This window comes from Sturnira hondurensis, unplaced genomic scaffold (assembly GCF_014824575.4).
Source record: "Sturnira hondurensis isolate 20B ecotype Veracruz unplaced genomic scaffold, ASM1482457v3 Scaffold0013515, whole genome shotgun sequence".
Lineage (NCBI taxonomy): Eukaryota > Metazoa > Chordata > Mammalia > Chiroptera > Phyllostomidae > Sturnira > Sturnira hondurensis.
In genome coordinates this window covers 6,433,186-6,448,467 of record NW_028086146.1, presented here as the reverse complement: position 1 = coordinate 6,448,467, position 15,282 = coordinate 6,433,186, and the positions used below count along the sequence as shown (strand labels likewise).

The 15,282-nt window shown below is 43.3% G+C and overlaps 1 protein-coding gene and 1 pseudogene across 2 annotated transcripts in view; one reads left to right on the top strand and one right to left on the bottom strand.

The window, feature by feature from the left end:
• Nucleotides 1-15,282, top strand: part of CARM1 (coactivator associated arginine methyltransferase 1) — a 228,072-nt gene that overhangs the window by 207,192 nt on the left and 5,598 nt on the right. For both annotated transcript variants that reach the window (XM_037061748.1, XM_037061749.1), the window contains exons 9-11: nt 773-858; nt 3,354-3,443; nt 5,208-5,345. In XM_037061748.1, coding sequence (XP_036917643.1) covers nt 773-858; nt 3,354-3,443; nt 5,208-5,345 — 314 coding nt within the window. The remainder of the gene's footprint in view (nt 1-772; nt 859-3,353; nt 3,444-5,207; nt 5,346-15,282) is intronic.
• Nucleotides 8,906-9,525, bottom strand: LOC118997811 (60S ribosomal protein L22-like; annotated as a pseudogene).

Here is a 15,282-nt window from a genome sequence, read left to right as displayed (position 1 = left end):
AACAGAAGCTTTGCTGTTGAACAGATTAGGGTTTCAGTAGTGGCCCCATCTAGCTGTGTAAGCTAGGACAATTTTAAGTTTGGGTCAGTTGAAACTCAGTTGTAAGTGGAAGGAAAGCCAACTCTAATGGTTTAAGTTGAAATGGAATTACCGGCCCTCAGGAATGCAAAGCTTAGAAAGAGCACTTCAGGGACCTGCTGTAGAAGTTCAGACAGTGTCACTGGAATCTGATTTTCTATCCTCATCACTTACCTCCATTTCCTCTGATTGAAGTCTGTTCCTAGGGAAGATCCCCTCTCAGGGCAGTAGGAAGGCTGCGGAAACTCCAGGCTTAGGTTTTTACATCTGTAAGTCCCAAGTAAGAGCCTGCCTTTTTCCAGTAACTGGGAAAAATCCCCAGAATGAGTTTAGATAAAAACTTGATTGTCCAGTTTTTCTGGACTTGATTGTCCAGATAAAAACTTAGTTCCTATAGAACTTCTTGTAATATGGCGAAGAGGTAAATTCTGGATGGTCAAAAACCACCAAAGGCCTGCTCCAGAGAACCTGTGAAGATTGATATAACCTAATGAACAACAAGCTACTTACTTGGCATATAGTAACCACTAAATAAATGTTAACTTGTATTATTAATATTCTCCTCATTGAGCTCACACCTCCTACATTCATACTCTTACTGACTTAAAATTTCAGGGAGAAATCCAGACCACAGTCTTGCTTGAATTCAGTCTGTCCTGACAGAAAGATAATATCTTTGTATTTCTTTTCCAAGGACACTTTTGACCTTAGGATTCTGATGGCTCGATCAGTCAAATACACAGTAAATTTTATGGATACAGAAGAGGCAGCTCTCCACAGGTTTGTACCACTCACTGTTGCTCCAGATTTTTAAATCTCTTACCTCCTCTCCCATCCCCAAAACTTTAGTGCAGAGATTTGCTGCTCACATAGGCAAGAGACTTTAGGTATGAGTCACGCACAGTAATGGTACATTAACACTAGTTTCAGTTATTGCAAAATAAGGATAATGATGCTTCCTTCATAGGATTGTTTTAAGAATTGAATGAGAAAAATTAAACAGTTATGGCTTGTACTTATGCAACTAGACACTGTTCTGAGCCTTCAGTATATGACTCACTTAATTTCCACAGCAATCCTATGCAAATGGCACTATTGTTATGTCCATTTTACCAAGGTATGACAGATATGAGGCAGAGTGGAACAATAAATTGCGTAAGGTCACAGAATTGATGTGTCATTAGAGCTAGGATTGGAACTGTTCAGAAAGCTCCAGAGTCTGGGCTCTTTAAGCACTCACTCGGGGCCGGGCCTATGGTAGCAACGAGAAGAGCTGCAGTTGGTTGAGTGCTCATGCCATGCTAGGTGCTGTGCTAAATCTTTTCTAGGCACTGACTCATCTTGCTCAGTAAATGTTAGTTTTTGCCCTCTTTCCTTCCACTTAAAGAGGCTGTGCCCTGAAGACTCATTTCTCAGATGGTGATGTGAATCCTCTTTAAACAACGTCTCACTAGTGTTTTGTCCTTTTCTCCCTGTGTAAATCGATATTCTTTTTTTTTTTTCTGGGTAAGAAATTTAAGACCCAGCCAGGTAATAATTTGCTTAGACTAATGAGGAAGCAGGGTCAGATTTTATAAAATGCAGCTGGCTGCCTCAAAGCGTCATCTGTCTTGAGATCACACAGGACAAAGGGGGTCAGTCGGGATGGGTCAGAACATGCTGCAGTAACCAAAAAAATCCTTTAGTGGCTTATCATAGCTTAGGTGTCTTTCTCCCCTACATTGTTTACCCATCACGCACCAGCTTCAGCTCTGCCAGCATCCCCCACCCTATCGGTTGAGCTGGTGCCACCCTGTGTTTGCAATAATGCCAGTTACTGAGGAAAAGGAAGGAGTGTGGCAAAGTATGTCCTGGAAATAAAATTTGTGCCTGGAGACAACACATCTCACTTCTGTTCACATTTAATTGGTCAAAGTAAATCACATGGCCATACCTGAACTCAGGCGAGTGGATAAATGCAACCCTACTGTGTGCTTGGAGCAAGAGAACTGGTGTGCAGGAACAACTATAATAAATCCCACAGGTCCAGACAAAAGTGGGCTTCAGTGGGCTTTGTTTACTGCTCTGGGCTACTCTGTGTCCCAAGGACTTTTTGGAAAACTCTGTGTTGGTTTTCCAGACATGTCATCTATTCATTTATGCACCGATTCAACAAATGTGTATTGGGATCCTACCACATACCTGCTACTGTGCTGGTGAATGCACAGATACAAAAGGTAATTTTTTAAAGTCTGCTCTTAAGGAGCTCATCGTCCATGTAGAAGAATGACAAAAATGGGAGGTAGTAATTAAATGCAGTATCAACAAATTCAATGTGACAAGTACAATGGAAACCTCTAGAAATGTGCTGACTGGTGCAGAGTGGAAGAAGTTAGCCCTTTGGGGACAGCATCAATTCAGATAAGGTGCAACTTCCTTTGAAAATTTCTAGAGCACTCAGTAAAATAAGTTTCCTTGGAGTGATACAGCCCAGCAATGGGCCCATAATATCACCTTTTAATTGCAAAACACTTTAAAGTTTGCAAAATACTTTACAGCACTCGTATACATCTTTTTTCTCACTTGACATTCACAAGAACTTTGTGAGGAGAGTAAGCGAGATATTTTGTCACCCTTCAGCAATCGAAAACACCGAGGCTCCGAGAATTTAAGTGGCTTTCCAAGGTTCCACAGTTAAAGCAGATCCAGCATCTAGATTTTGTTGTATCTTTTCCAATATTCTTTCTATTCCCATTAATTCTACATTTGGCGTAACCCAAAGCCACTTCTGCATGACTCTTGCTGTAGCCTGCTGGGAAGTTAAATTGCCTCCCTGAAAAAATAAATGAACGATGGCACTGACCTTCTGAGCTGGATGTTTCCCCCTTGTGATCCACTTCATTTTCTGGAGGCCTGAACAGCCTTTCCAGTTGAAGAGCTGCATAGGGGAGCTGCCACAGCCCGTGGTTTGGCCTCCTGAAGGATGGTTGTCACCTGTGTCCTGGGTTGTCCCCCTGTCCAGTAGTCAGGCCCGGCTCCAGATGCTCCACTCGGCCAGTGGTGTTCTGGGTCACTGCAGCACAGCGATGTGCTGTTTGCAGAATTTTGTCAGGGAGCAACAATCTCAAATGTGCAGCATCATCCAAGCATTAATCACACCGAGAGAATCTTGCTGCCAAAGCAAAAGCACTTAAGAGGAAAAGAAAGTGTTCCGTGAATGTTCCCACTCATCTCGCAAAGTGTATCTAGGATGTGTGTCAACAAGAAAATCTTCTTTCTTTTTTGTTTCTTTGCAGAGTAGAAATCCCCTTTGTGTTTCAGATGACACAGTCGGGCCTCATCCATGGCCTGGCGTTCTGGTTTGACGTGGCCTTTGTCGGATCTGTGTATGTATCGCCCCCTCCTTCTCCTGCTGTGTCCCATGCTGTCCTCTGCTGCTGTAATTATAACTTTAACATTTCTAAAAGTTAATTTCAACAGTAATAATACTGGTTTCTATGCATTTCAAGAAAATAAGCAAAGAGCCACTGATATTAATGTGGCTTTTAGATGTGACAATGTGACTGTTTTTCATGGTGTCATACCAACTCTGGCTAAAATAAAGGAGTGAGAGAGGGTCTGTGCTTTTTTCCAGAATAGATTGGGAGGGACAACCCCTGCCTTGACACCTGTCAAACCTGCCTATAGAACCTCTGGTGCCTGGGTTTATACCTCAAGTCATACTTTCGCCTTCAGTTTCACAGCCTAGAATTCTTTTTAGTGATCAGGCAGGCTGGTGTACGAATGCTAATTGCAGCATTAGCTTGTCCATTCCTGCATTCCTTTTTCCTCTTGCAAACATTTGAAAGTTGCAGGGCTTTAAAAGAAAAGAAAGACCACCTACAAGTTGACTGGTAAGGTTTGGGGTTCCTTATAAAGGCTTTGCCACTCCCATGTCCCCAGATCTTTGCTCTCCTGACCTCCCTGCTTTCTTCCCGACTTAGCAAAGAGGTTTGCTCTGAGTCACATGACCAGGCGAAGGGAAAATTTTGCAGTATGTTCTCCTCCACTTTTTATACAGACATCCAGGCTTGTCTCTGCACCTGCAGAGAAGGAAGTGCCCACAGGCTGGTAATAGAGCTCAGGTGTTTTGGAGGCTCTGGGGAAGAGGGCATCCCTGGAAGCCTTGTCCGGGCTGACAGAGAGAAAGAAAATGATATGCAAGTCATTCGTACACCACCTAAGCATGTTTGTGCAAAGAATCCATACATTTTCCCCCTCAGGCTTTCCCCCAGTATATCCCAAGGAAATGAATTTGTTCCTGCAAAAGGTCAAAAAGATAAGCGTCAAGTGGCCTGCGTCTAGGGAAAAATTTCTTTGAAGTTAAATGTGTTTTCTTAAAAAGCTGCAGAAAATTTGCATTCTACTCCATAATGTAGACGAATATATTTTGATGTAAAAGTGGTTTCCATTACTTAGTAAATTATATAAAAATTTCCCTCCAAATCTTCAGGCTTACTGTGCACATTTCTCCCTGAAGCCAACAACCATTGCCTCACTGCGGGGCAGGTGAGCTCGATGTTCAAGCACAGCAGGCTGTCCTCACTTCTCCCCGGAAACAAAGAACCTCCATCTAGATGTGCCCGCGTGCACAGACATGCGCAGGGCATCTGAGCTGGCAGGGCAGAGGAGGCGGTGGGCCCTGGTAGTTTTTCTTACTCCTGGAATCTTCATCAGGACCCCTGAACAGGTTGGCCTAAGACAATCAGAGGCCAGACTTCAGACTTCTCAAACAAATCAATCCCAACTTAACTCTGTCACTGGATTTCTCACGAACTTTGATTCAGAGAGACAGGTTGACAGCGTGGCCAAGCCAGTGGGTGGGGAGCCTGGCTCTCCAGTTGCCCTCTGTGTGACACTGGCAAGTCCTTTAACCTCTCTTGGCTTATTCCGTAGGGTTGTTGTGTAGATTTAATGATCCAGTATACATAAAGTTCTTGGTACAGTACCCAGCACTTAATAACTGCTCGATAAATTGAACTGTCGTTATTTTAAAAGGGTTCCACGAGTCAAAACCAATGAAAATTATTTATCAACCTAAGTCGCCAGTCCAAGACATTAACACAGGTCTGGCATGTAATTGGATTTCAGTTCTTTGTCTTGCCCTGCAGGGTCACCGTTTGGCTGTCAACAGCGCCCACTGAGCCTCTGACCCACTGGTACCAGGTGCGGTGCCTTCTTCAGACCCCTCTCTTTGCCAAGGAAGGAGAAACCCTCTCAGGGAAAGTGCTGTTTGTGGCCAATAAACGGTAAGCAGGAGAGTCCAGCCTCGACCCCATCTCTGCTTTTCTCGCGCTGCCGTGTTGGGGCAGGAAGAAGCTGGCAGGCCCCTGGGGCCCCAGCCCCAGGAGACAGGCAGCACACTTTCTGAAGGCCTGGCTGAGCTTGCTCAGGTGCCCTCAGCCACAGAGTTGGCAGAGCCAGTGTCACCTTAGCACTGAGTGTGTTTAGGGAGAGGAGTTTCGGGTAACTCAAGGACAGTGTTATCCACCTGACCGAGGAGGAGAGAAGGAAATCCATCAGCTCATGGGAGCTCTTGCCAAAGGCTTGAATTACCAGGCACTTTATATCCCACATCAGCTCCCTGGCCTTACTTACAGCTGTCCAGCCACTCACCCCCAAATTTAGTACAATAAAATCGATCTGCATTGCAGGAGCGGTGTATGGTGTGTGTCAGGCAGGACTGGCTGCTTCCCCCTGCTAATGGGTTTCATGATGTCTCTGGAGCCAATTACTTTGATTTATCTCATATTTAAAATGCTCTATTTTCTTTTGCCTTATTGGAGCGTCTCCTGGGTACATTAGAGGAGGAAGAGATAGCAGAGTGGGTCAAGGACTCAGGATAGTAAGGGTGCTCAGAGGTCATCTCATTCAGCTTTCTTCCCTCCCTACCTCCCACTCTTCCTTGGGTCTGTGCTTGCACACTCCAGTGACAGAAAGCTCACCACCTCACAAATCAACACTTCCTTTTTTAAAATATATTTTATTGATTATGCCATTACAGTTGTTCTATATCCCCCGCTTCATACCCCTCCACCCTGCACACCCCCTCCCCCACCATTCCCCCCCTTTAGTTTATGACCACATGTCTCAAGTTCTTTAGATTCTATATTTCCCCTACTATTCTTGCCCTCCCCCTATCTATTTTCTACCTACCGTCTATGCTACTTATTTTCTGTACTTTCTCCTCCTCCCACTCCCCTGTTGCTAACCCTCCATGTGATCTTCATTTCTATGGTTCCATTCCTGATCTAGCTATCCTCTTAGTTTGCTTTTGTTTTAGGTGTGGTTGTTAATAAGTGTGAGTTTGCTGTCCTTTCACTGTTCAGATTTTTCATCTTCTTTTTCTTAGATAAGTCCCTTTAACATTTCATATAATAAGGGCTTGCTGATGATGAAGTCCTTCAACTTGACCTTATCTGAGAAGCACTTTATCTCCCCTTCCATTCGAAATGAAAGCTTTGCTGGATAGAGCAATCTTGGCTGTAGGTCTTTGGATTTCATGCCTTGGAATACTTCTTTCCAGCCCCTTCTTGCCTGTAAAGTCTCTTTTGAGAATTCTGCTGACAGTCTGATGGGCACTCCTTTGTAGGTGGCTGTCCCCTTATCTCTTGCTGCTTCTAGGATTCTCTCCTTCATTTTAGTCTTGGCTAATGTAATTATGATGTGCCTTGGTGTGTTCCTTCTTGGGTCCAACTTCTTTGGGACTGTCTGAGCTTCCTGGACTTCCTGGAAGCCTATTTCCTTTGCCAGACTGGGGAAGTTCTCCTTTATTATTTGTTCAAATAAGTTTTCCACTCGTGGCTGTTTCTATCCCCCTTCTGGTACCCCTATAATTTGGATGTTGGAACATTTAAAGATGTCCTGGAGGTTCCTAAGCCTCTCCTCATTTTTTTGAATTCTTGTTTCTTCATACTTTTCTGTTTGGTCATTTTGTTCTTCCTTCTGGTCCACTCCCTTGATTTGAGTCCCATGTTTCCATCACTATTGGTTTCCTGTGCATTACCCTTCATTTCAATTTGAAGTCTTTATTTTTTTAATTACAAAACCTAACATGCTCCTATGTAAATCAAAACTACAAAAGTGTCTCGAGTCCACCTATATTCTCATCCTTCATCCCAGTCTCTAGATGGGACCCCTTGTCCATGTTCTCTCAGGTAGTTTTCTGTGCATTTGCCAATAAATAACATCACTGTAGGCTTCTTGTTGTTTTGTAAGGAGATGACACTGGGAGTCTGAAACTGAAGATTTCACTCAGTAGCAAGTCCTGAATCTGTACAGACAGGTTTATTTTGTTGTTTTAGTAGATGCATAATCGTCTAGTGAGTGGATATACCGTGATGTTTTTAGGACTTCCTGATTTAGGTTGCTTTTTTTTTTTTGCTGTTGTAAAAAATGTCTGCACTAAACTTCCTTGAACATGTAGCTTGCACAGTGACAGGAATATTTCTTAATGAGATGTCTAGAAATGTAGAAGCAGAAATACTGGATCAAACAGTATGTACATGTTACAGTCTGGTAAATACTACGTTTCAAAATCTACTTTGAAATATTTCACTAAAACTAAAGTAGGATAACATACGTGTTCTGATAAGTGCTGGGTACAGAATGACAGTGACCGCTGAAGTTTTGAGTATATACTTATAATAACACAAATAAAGTTTAAATTAAGTCTAGGGGCCTTTTGACTTGACTGTTTAGTCAATTAAAGGTAAAAAAATGTGTATCTGTGATCTAGCTTTAAGTTAGATTAGTGTACAGGTGATTTTTGTCAGCTTTGCTTCAAGTTTTTGTGTTTATTCCACCCATGCATTTATCATACTGTTTTTAGATCCTTACTAGAGCCAATGGATCATTTCATTTATTTGTAAAAGTTCCGTTGTCTGTCATATTAATGAGTCCTACCATTTTGTATCATTTGCAAATTGAATGGGTGAATTTTTATTCAAAACTTATTAAGCAGAAAGAGGCCAAGGAGGTACTTTTTCTTCGACACGTGCATAGCCTAATCCACACCCCTTGGATCTGGTCGTGGAAGGAGCTCTGAATCTCCCCACCTGTGCTCACATCCAGCCACATGCTCCCATCCAGTCCAGAAATGAATACGATACAGCCTTTGTTGAATGTGATCTCAAGATCAGCCGAACACCTGGTTTCACTCTCATGGCCAAGTCCAGTAACCTTGCCAAAAAGGGAAATGAAGCTAACTGAACAGAGTTCTTATTAGTTTTTAGTGAAACTTATTTTTCCCTGCTTTTATTCCTAAATGGCAACATTCTATATCTGTGTTCTGCATCTTAATTTTCTCACTTAATAATACATCTCCAAGATATTTCCATACGAGCACAGTGAAGTATTCCCTCCTCTTCCTTGACTTTTACGTGTGCCAAGGCATCATTTACCTGATGTGTGTTTTACGTCTGTTGGTATATTTTGCTACTCTTTTTCTACCTTTTTAAACAATATCTTTGCATTAGTGTTGTGGTTGCTCATCATGCGATTAAAAGGACACTTCTGGACAGCAGTTTGCAAGAAAGAAGTTCCTGGGGTGGGTGGGGAAAGATGCGGTCGTCTGCGTGCCGGGTGTTTTTCTCACCCGCACTCTCCTCCTGTGCCGCTACAGAGCCATTCTGCTTCCTGCAAATTCGGCTCCTCAGTGCGTCTTCAGGTAGTTCCACCCGATCCGGTTCCAAAAGCATTTCTGCCTGAGTCTTACTCCCCCCACTTCCTGCACAAGATGTTAAAAACAAGGACTAAAGCTTTCCCTTTTTGGTGTCCGAGTTTTGTTCAAGAACGCATACAAAATGTGTCATATCAGTGAGTTTTCATCCACATCTTCCTTCTCTTCTTCATCCTGGTTAATCTGGAAGGCACACAGTTTGCCACTCTCTTTGCTGTTAGCAGCTACGCACGACCGATCATAAATATTCTTCTTCTTCAAATATTTTTGGTGAGATATTTCACATACAGTACCTTTGGGGAACAGGCACCTCAGAAGTTACAGTGATCTCACTCTGGCTTCATTCAGTGGTTAAACCCTTCTACCGAGATGCTCAGCTTTTCCATCGACACTGATGCTCTCCTGAAGAAACAGCTGAAAATTGGCGGCCTCCCTGACACTGTCTTCCACAGGGTGGGTGCAGTCAAGGGGAAGCTTCAGAACCTGCTTTTTGTTCGCCTCCCTTTGCCACAAGCTTTTTCACAGGCGCCGTGGCGGCGGCGGAGGCAGAAAAGAGGAATAAAGCTTCTGCGTTTCAGAAAACGCCCTTTGCTTTTGGGGAGTTTGTTATTGCAAGCATTTTCTGAGACGTGCTGTCCCCAGGCTCTCCTGTGCCTCTTTGCACGTGTGTATTTTTTTCCACAAGCCTTCCAACCAGCCGCTAGTGCTCCCACAGCACGGGCACACGAGGTGAGGACAGCAGCTTCCATCTTCCCCCGACTGTACAGAAAAGGAAGCCTGTGGTGCACAGGAGTTTTCTCTTCTCCTTGCTTTTTGGATGGATTCCAGGGAGAAAAGTGGAAAATGCTGATTTATGCCATGTTCTTCATGGAAGTTACCACTTTCTTCTAAAATTCTTATAAGCCATCTGCTTAATGACCAGTTCTAAAAAAAAAAAATGTGTTCAGTAGCAGTGCCCAACATCTGCCTGGAGTTTTGGACTGTGTCGTTTCTGCTTTGTGCAAAGCAGTATAACAATCTTTTGCTTTCAAATGTTTATATTTTAAAGTACCTTAGGATGTAATTAGGTAAATAAATTTAAATCACCTCATTCTTTCATTACCTTTTTGTAACACACCTTGGGTTGCATTGTTAGCAATCCACTCTTTTCACCTCTGTTTCCCAAACAGGCGGGAAGGGAGCAAACCATTTACCCGCCACACACGCCCGTGACTCGGGGGCTCCTGCAGCCCTTCAGGCCTCACACCGAGGTCGTGTTGCTGTTGTTGGCCTATATCTGAGCTTCCCGAAAGAGGGCCTGAGTCTTATTCTGTGGTGTATCCCTCTTCCCTTCATACAGCACATTCCAGAGACTTTGCAGGATCGTGAAATGACCTCCTGAGTGAAGGACTCATAAGCGCATGATCCCTCTCTTATTGAGAATTTAGTGCGGTGCAATCGAAAGAAGACCCTAAAATTTCATGGGTGTGCACTACTTCGTGGGCAGAAGAAAGGGCCAGAGGAAGGGAGGGAGGAAGTTCTTCATCTTACGAGAGAAAAGGAGCCAGGTTTTGGAGTCTCTCATGTACCCGGTTCTGTATAGTCTCTAGGACTAGCCGCCCCCCCCGCCCCCCAGTTTCCTGACCTCATCATCTGCAAAGTAAAATTTATAGTAATTATCTCAGGAAGCTTTTGCAAATATTACAGAAGAGGAAATAGTATAGTAAGTAATACATAGTAGGCCCACAGTAAATCTTAGCTCCATTTATCTCCTTTTCCCTTATTCTCCTTCTTACTCTCATTCTAACTCATCAGATTTTTTGTTTTACAGTTACCGTTTTCCTTGATATTTTCTACAGACCTCAGCACTTTCTGAATGTCAGGGCTTTCACACTATTTTTTTCAGTGAGGTGCTATGTCTTTGTTCAGCCCTGGATAGAATCTGCCTTCCCTTTCTGTCAACTAATCTTCTAAACTCTGACCTCCCGGGAGAACTCTCACTGCAGCCACACAGGTGTGACAATGACTGACCTTTTCTTCCCCGCCAGGACCACTTATGATTGTACCGTTAGCATTTTTTTGACAGCCTCCCATCGTTCTTGAGCTGTCACTCATTTTATTGCTGTGGACTATAAAATGGAACCTATCTTTTTTCTGAACTTTATGAAATTTATATCTCTAAAGGTCACAGATATGGCCTCCAAAGCCTTTTGATCAGGTGCACCTATGAGTAAGAACACTTCATGTATGTGCCTCCCAAGTATATTAATATTTCTCTTTTAATTATTTGTATATTCTACAATAATAATAATAGGTAGCACCAAACTACACTCTCTCTATATATAGATAAATAGGTATACAAGGTCTGTCCAAAAGGTATCCATCCCACTAGGTAATGTGAAAAATGAAGACATTCGCTGAAGAAGATACAAGATACAAAAACCATTGTACATAGGACAATGACGCCTCAGTCCCCTTCAAAGCAGGCGCATTGGGACCTCACATAGTTCTCCCAGTCATCATCAGCAGCCCTGTCGTATTTTCCTGAATCTCTTCGATAGTCTGAAATCTTTCCCCTTTCAGAGGTGGTTTTAGTTCCAGGAAAAGCTAGAAGTCACAGGGCACCAAATCTGGGCTGTAGGGGGCCTGAGGCACCTGGGTGATTGGATGTTTTGCAAAAAGCTCTGCATGAGATGCGATGCGTGTGTTCGTGCATTTTCATGATGAAGCTGCCCTCAACAGTTGCCCGTAGCTGCGGCCTTCTGAATCATCTCAATAGTTTCTGCAGAGGAATGTTCAAGCTTAATGCAAAACTGGTTACAGATTTGTTGCTATAGTCACTCAGTCATTTTGATTGTGGTGGCCACACAGTGCACATGCTCACTCAGTGGCATCTACCACCCCACTGGCTAGCGCAGTGAAGTTGTCATTGTGCGTGCATGAGCATTCCAGGGCACTCTCCTTGGCTGCCAAGTTATATCAGTGCTGTGCAAACCATTCTCATTACATTAACAATGGCTGGACTTCTTCTAGACAGACCTCATCATATATACATATATAATATAAATATATACACACACATACATACATAGATATGTTTGTATATGCATACAGAAACTCATATAATGTATATACGACATACCAAAATAGAAATAAGAATGAATTGAAAATTAAACATAAGCTGAGCCACTTGTCCTGTGCCAAACTGTTTTGAAACATAATTTATGGTTTTTGGATCCCTGTGAGGGACTGCTATACCCAGGTTTGCCAGGGGATTTGTTTTGCAGAATTTGATGAGCTTTGTGGTTTATAGAACTGGAAGAAATACTGATGAAAGAATTAAAGCTGTTAGCCCTCACTGGTGTGGCGCAGTGGGTTGGGCGTTGCCCTGCAGACTAAAAGGTCACTGATTTGATTCTGGGTCAGGGCACGTGCCTGGGTTGAGGGCCAGGTCTCCAGTTGGGGGCGTGTGAGAGGCAACTGACTGATCTCACACACCCATGTTTTTCTCATTCTTTCTCCCTCCCTTCCTCTCTCTTTAAAAATAAATAATTAAAAAAAAAAACAATGAAAGCTTTGGAAGCTTCAAGTGCTGCTCCTAATGGTCATCATTGAACCCTGGATCTCACCTAGGATAGTTATGTGTTTGGACGGCTGCCTCAGAAGGAGCGATTGTGCACAGCAAGGCACAATGAAGTAATAGTGTGTGTTGGTGCAGTTTTAAGTGACATTTCTTTATTCCGCAATGTTATGAGAATCTCCTAGCTCTGACACATGTGCCCATCACATGATTAGTAGTATTTAGAAATGTTATGCCACATTATTTAAGATACAAACAGAATCTTATCTTTGCAAAACCTGAGAAACTGTGTGAACATAACAGATAATCTTAACTCTTAGCTGGTGACTAGAATCCAGCATCTACCTAGTAAATTCACTAGTGTTCAACACATATTTGGTAAACAACTGTATCAGTTTCCTAGGGGTGATAGAACAAATTGCCACAAACCAGGTGGCTTAAAACAACAGAAATTTATTTTCTTACACATCTAGAGCTTAGGAGCGTTCAGCCAAAGTGTCAGCAGGGCCACGTCCCCTCTGCGGGCTCCAGGGAAGAAGCTTTGCTGTGATTTTCAGCTTCTGATGGTGCCGGGCAACCCTCGCTGTTCCTTACAGCTGCACCATTCCAGTCTCTGCCTGTCTTCGCCCGGCCTTCTTGCCTGTGTGGACCTTCATGTGTTCTCTTATGGGGGTGCCGGTTATTCATTTGGGGCCCACCCTCATCCAGCAGGGCCTCCTTTACACCCATTACACATACAAAGGCCCTATTTCCAAATTAGACCATGACAGACAACGGGGATTAGGACATGAACACGTATTTTGGCAGGATGTGATTCAATCCATGATAACAACTAATTGAAAAGATGAAAATGACTGTTCAGTATTTTCTTTCACGCCCAGCATATTGTCCTACGTCCTCTCTGGGGCACACTCAAACCTCCTTGAAGATTGCCAGCCTAGAGTCTGTGCTTGCCTCTGAGATTCTCAGCCTTTCCTTTATCTGTCAGTACATCCCCACACTTCCTGCCACTTCCGTCTCTCCGTCCCACGCTGCTCTGATGGGCAGCCCAAAGCTGTCTCACTCTCGCATCTTCTGTCTTCTCTTAGATGAAATGATCATGAATTAATCCATTTTCCAGAAAAGACATGTCCAGTGTATGTTGTTCTCAACTTTTTGATTCTTCTTAAATATTACAAAGACATGCTGATATACAAAGCAATGATTTTGTGTTCAGACATTGAACTAAGTTGCATCCCTACTTATGCCACCTGCTCTGTCTCTGTAAGATTTAAAATGGCAAAGAACTGGGGGTTTCGTTTGTTTTTAATACACATTGCTGAATAACAGCTTCAAAAGAATTGATAGTTACTTAAGGTCCTGTAGTCAGTCTTAGATTATCCGTTATTGTTTATTATTGCACATTAGATTTTGGGTTTGCGGTTGGCCTCCTAATATCTTTGCACTATCTTAATGCTGCTTCTGGAATAGAAAAGTGCATTAGTTCCCTAAAATTTAAGCAAGGGCACATTTTCACTTGTTTAGTGAATCATAACAAGTGAACCCAACTACCCCCTGCTCCACTCTCTGACCACCGCCAGCCCCCCCCCCCTGCTGCCATGGGAGGGCTTTGGGGACAAGTCTGAGCTTTTCACTGAGCTGTGACATGACATGAGATGACTCGAAGCTCTCTTTCCCTTCTTTCGGGGAAGATGGGACTTAGATCACGGGAAAAGAAGAGGAGTGGGTTGTGAAAAGTGACTGTAAAGCAGCAATGCCATCATGCCTGGTATTCTGAAAAGAGCCTTGCTAAAGACCCTGTGGCAGGAATTCACGGACAGTTTTCCCCGCCACCACAGGAACCATTCAGGTCTTGGTCACAACAGGTCTGACACACATGGGCATCCATAAACACACACATTTGCATCTCTCTCGGAGTACTCAGTGCCTGCTCTAGGTTATACAGTAATTGCTTCAAATATTGTTAAGGCCAAATATTTCATTTGGCAAAATGCATACAAGGCCTGTCCATAAAAAGTCCAGCCACTGTTAATATAATGAGAATAGTTTGTGCAACATCGACATAACCCAGCATCCAAGGACAGTGGACTGGAATGCTCATATGTGAACAATGATGACTTCACTGTGCTAGTCAGTGACTGGGGTGGTAGATGCCGTTGAGTGAGCATGTGCACTGTGTGGCCATCACGTTCAAAATGACTGAGTGAGTAGAGCAATGAATCTGCATCCAATTTTTCATTAAGCTTGAACATTCCTCGAACACTAGATGACTCAGAAGGCCACAGCTAAGGTGATTGGTAGCTTCATCTCAATGCACTTGCTCGTGTATCACGTCTTGAGCAGAGTTTTTTGGCGAAACGTCAAATCACCCAAGTGACTTAGTCCCCCCACCACCACAGCCCACAGAGGCCTGCGACTTTTGGCTCACTCAAAAACTAAAATCACCTTGGGAAGGGAAGAGATTTCAGACTATTGATAGAATTCAGGAAAATAGGACAGGGCTGCTGCTGCTGGCAATTGGGAGAACCATATGAGGTCCCAAGGTGCCTAGTTTGGAGAGGACTGAGGTGTTATTGTCCTGTGTACAATGTTTCTTGGATCTTCTTCAGTAAATATCTGTTTTTCATAGTTCATGGCTGGAAACCTTCTGGACAGACTTTGTAGGCGCTCCCCTCCCTGACTTCTTTACCAGGCTGATCTCTCGGCCTGTCTGTGTTTTCTAAGGAGCTCCTTGTCTCAATGCCGAGTTCACCTCGAATCTGCCATGAAGTATCACAGCAGGAACTACTAAATGTAGGCCTCCTGCCAGAAACATTTTAAAAGAAGTGCTGATTCAATTAGATGTATTGAAATAGGATCAAAGGACATAATTATTTTGTTTTGTTTATGTATGGTTGTGTTTCCCTCTTATTTTGTTTGGCCCCAATAAAATCTAAAACTCGAATTC